Consider the following 3,912-nt stretch of genomic DNA (forward strand, 5'->3'; position numbering starts at 1 on the left):
GGGAGAGGCATTGTGCATCACGTGGTCTCTAGCTAGCACCGCCCAGAAAAGGAGGAGTGGCTCCTGTTTGTTTATTTTCCTGCAGAAATGGCATCTCTTCTTGATTCACGCCCTAGTTTGCAAGAGCTAATGAAGAAAGTGTGTCTACCTGCTGACTGGTATGCCATCGGTGTGTTGTTAGGTTTAGATTCACAAAGACTCAATGCAATCCGAAAACTCTCAGTCAGTGAAGATGACAAAACTAGTCTGATGTATCAGTTGTAGCTGGATTCTAAAACAGAAGAAGCAACTAGGAGAGAGCTTGTAGAAGTACTAGAAGATATGGGCTTTAGAAAACAAGCTATTGATTACCAAAAGTATCTTGAACAAAGCATTGAAAAGAGTAAGTTATTACATCATGAGAAGAGGTGTGCATGTGCATAGTATATATACATGTAATTTTCAATGTACACTTTGTGGACCAACTCCTGGTTGAAAGTTGGCCTGCAAGATTAACTTTAATGAGGATTAATGAATATCAAACAATAAAATTAATGTAATGACTACATGATCCAAATTTTATTAAAAATAATGCCGATGGTGTATTTTCATTTTAGCTATATCAAGACCACCACCAGAAGGAATCCCTATTGTTACTCCCCAAGAACCTACAGCTGAAAGTATATTATTACAACCACGTATATATATAATAGCAGTTATAACAATGGCAGTTTTAGTATTAATAATTGTACTTTTGCTACCTCCTGATTCACATACACCAATACCAGGAGTGATTGAACTCTATGGGTCAGAGCTACGTGAGAAATACATTGAGACTTTAACTAAATATAAAGACCCAAAATATAATAAATATCCTACAGCCGGTCCAGTTTCTGTCCATGTTCCATTCATACCCTTAATATCTATTGTACTTAAAAATGTCAACAAACCAACTGCTGGATGGTTACAGAGTAAAACTCCTAAGGATATTTTTCGAAATGAGGAAGTCATGAAAATTCAAATTGAGGATATATTAAAGCCAGTTTCAAAGAAACGATTAAAGTTTGTACTAATTGAAGGAGAGCCTGGCATAGGAAAGAGTACATTAGCTAAAGAGCTAGCATTACGATGGGCTAAAGGATATGATGCATTATTAAACAATTATGACATAGTGTTTCTTATTCAGCTGCGCTTTGAAACTTACCACAAAGCTACAAGTGTGGAAGATCTTTTAGTTGACTTGGATGATCAAAGTATTAATATGACAGACTTACATGTAGAAATTAGAAAAAGAAAAGGAGCAGGTATCCTGTGGATATTAGATGGCTTTGATGAGCTTCCAAGTCATTTGAAAAACAATTCATCAGTGCTTATGAAACTTATAAAAGGTGACATTCTTCCAAAGTCAACAGTCATTGTCACCAGCAGACCTGTTGCTAGTGATTTATTGCTTCATTTTTTACATGATCACAACTCAAAACGTATCAGTCTTAGAGGGTTTGATTCGACTAAGATAGAGGAATATGCTTCAAAATATTTTAATGACAAAGACAAAGCTTCAAAGTTTCATTCTTATTACAGTAGTAATCTTATGATTGAGAGCATGCTTTGTAATCCACTGCACTGTTTCATAGTGTGTACAATATTCAATGACTTTATAGCCACTAATAATGAACAGTATCCAAGAACAATGACATCACTCTACAATCATTACGTTCGTATCTTACTCAAGAGGCACCTCATTGATGCAGGACTCATATCAGATCTAGACTATGATATGCCTCAAAATTTGATGCTTGAAACTGATTTCAATGATCCTTTACTACAGAATGTTTGGAAAAACTTCTCCCTTCTGTCCAAGATAGCCTATGATGGTGTGATGAATCAGCAATATACTTTTGGAAAGGAGCTTTGCAATGTCACTAAACTCAGTATGATGGATACAATTGTTAATTTCTTTGTTTTTGAAAAATATGAGTCCAGTAGCTTTTTACACACAACACTACAAGAATACTTTGCTGCAGTTTATCTTGCTAATAACAAGCAAGATATTGAAATTAGGCACATTCCAAGCCTTAAAGTTATTTTTATTTTTTACGTTGGAATCCGCAAAATAATGGGTGCCAGAGATATGGATTATGTAGTATTACATATTTTAAAGCAAAACATTTCTCAATATACAGAAAATGGTGATAAATATGTGGACATTGGCAGTGTATTGCTAGGGTGTCTCTATGAAGATGATTCACTACTATACAACATAGGCTTACCTGTTAATCATTCGTTGTACTCAGGCTCACCCAACACAAATTTTGATTATTATATCTTAGGCTATCTTGTTGCCGTTCACAAAAGCACCTATAGGATTGGATTCTCAAATTCAGATCAAATAAAAGCATTCAACAAAGGACTTCAATCTCATTCTACTGTTAGTGGGAAACTATTATTACGATTTCTAATCAAAGGCTTTGATGAGAGGCACAAAGGATTTAAAGAGCTACTACTTATGCCTAGTCATTTAGTAATTGAAATCTTGATTCTTCCATCAAATTATTCTGAAATTTCTGAATTTTGTGGTATAATTTCTAGATTTCCATTATTACAAGAGGTTTTACTTGTTACTCCTGCTTTGCAATGGCCTTCAGAAAACCCTCTGCTAAAACTCGTTACTCCTGCTTTGCAATGGTCTTCAGAAAACCCTCTTATAAAACTTGTTACTCCTGCTTTGCAATGGTCTTCAGAAAACCCTCTTTTAAAACTCAAAAAGCTAAATATACTAAGTATATTAGCTATTAATCTAGATGAAAATGATTTCGCAAGGCTTAAGCTTGGACAACTTGTTACTCCTGGTAGGCCACTGAAGAAATTGTATGTGGAAAATTATTGCATACCATATAATGATATTCTAAACTTAATTAAAATGCAGACATCTCTGGAAGAACTGGTAATTCAAGACAGAGTTGATACACATGGTACTCTAACTTACAGTTCAGTTTGGAACCTGGAACTATCAGGACGACAACACATCCAATGGACTAAAAGCACTAATAATCTAATGGTTCATTATTATGAAAAGTTCTTCTATCATCTAAAGAAAAGAAAACTACCAACAATACGACTGTCTTCTTTTACATCATTTACTTACATTAAGAATAGAAATAGCGATTATTATTTTAAGAGTGTGGACATGTTGAGCACATGGAATAGCTGGACTGTGGTAAATGTCACTGTATACTCAAAATCAACAACATTTAAACTAAACCACTTCATTGATGCTTTCAGCGAGTGCATTATTTTATTAAAGAAGTTACCAGTTGAAAGAATTGACAAAACAATAACAAAAAAATTAAAAAATAACTTTACATGTCAGTTTGCTAATGCCGAACAAGGTGGATTTATCATAGGATTACCCCAGCATAAATGCCACAATACAGAATATGATTCAGCTATAAATTTTATTGTAAAAACATTATGCATCCTGATTCTCATTACAGTTTTATTGAATAACATAAAACATCGTTATAACCAGTGATTTAGTAGATCTAGTTTTTATAGCTGTTGTCTGTTCAGTAATAAATAATATTTTGCTTGATATTTAAAGTTTACTAATTTTTTTCTCATTTATGTACTTCCTGTTCTCTCTATCGTATTTCTATTCTATACATATTTTGACATAATATTAATAACAATTAATAATAATTAATAATAATTAATAATAACAAGAGTAATAATCAAAAATGAACAGACACTATGTGTCCCATACAACACTAAGTGACACATACAGACCCAATCAATCATTATATCAATCAGGTAACACTAGCTCCATGTCATGTAGTTTGTCCAGTAAACTCTGTATCCCCTTCTCTTTAGCTAGTTCAGATCCCAGTACCTCCATTATCTGACTCACATACTTACAACCAAACATCATTAGCA

At 33.6% G+C, this 3,912-nt stretch overlaps 1 protein-coding gene across 1 annotated transcript; it reads left to right on the top strand.

Moving 5' to 3' along the window:
• Nucleotides 1-36: 36 nt before the first annotated feature.
• LOC109590725 (uncharacterized) lies at nt 37-3,659 on the top strand. The gene is made up of 2 exons (XM_020006605.1): nt 37-382; nt 597-3,659. The coding sequence occupies exons 1-2, from the start codon at nt 322-324 to the stop codon at nt 3,509-3,511; spliced, it is 2,976 nt and encodes a 991-aa protein (XP_019862164.1). The 5' UTR covers nt 37-321; the 3' UTR covers nt 3,512-3,659.
• Nucleotides 3,660-3,912: the final 253 nt, after the last annotated feature.

Source organism: Amphimedon queenslandica, unplaced genomic scaffold (genome assembly GCF_000090795.2).
Source record: "Amphimedon queenslandica unplaced genomic scaffold, v1.1 AMPQUscaffold_9585_Cont18317, whole genome shotgun sequence".
NCBI classification, from domain to species: domain Eukaryota; kingdom Metazoa; phylum Porifera; class Demospongiae; order Haplosclerida; family Niphatidae; genus Amphimedon; species Amphimedon queenslandica.

Excerpts from the sequence above, each read along its gene's own strand:
- LOC109590725 (XM_020006605.1), top strand. The coding sequence starts at position 322 with ATGGGCTTTAGAAAACAAGCTATTGATTACCAAAAGTATCTTGAACAA. Across the intron at positions 383-596 it reads TGAACAAAGCATTGAAAAGA|CTATATCAAGACCACCACCA; the intron begins GTAAGTTATTAC and ends TTTTCATTTTAG.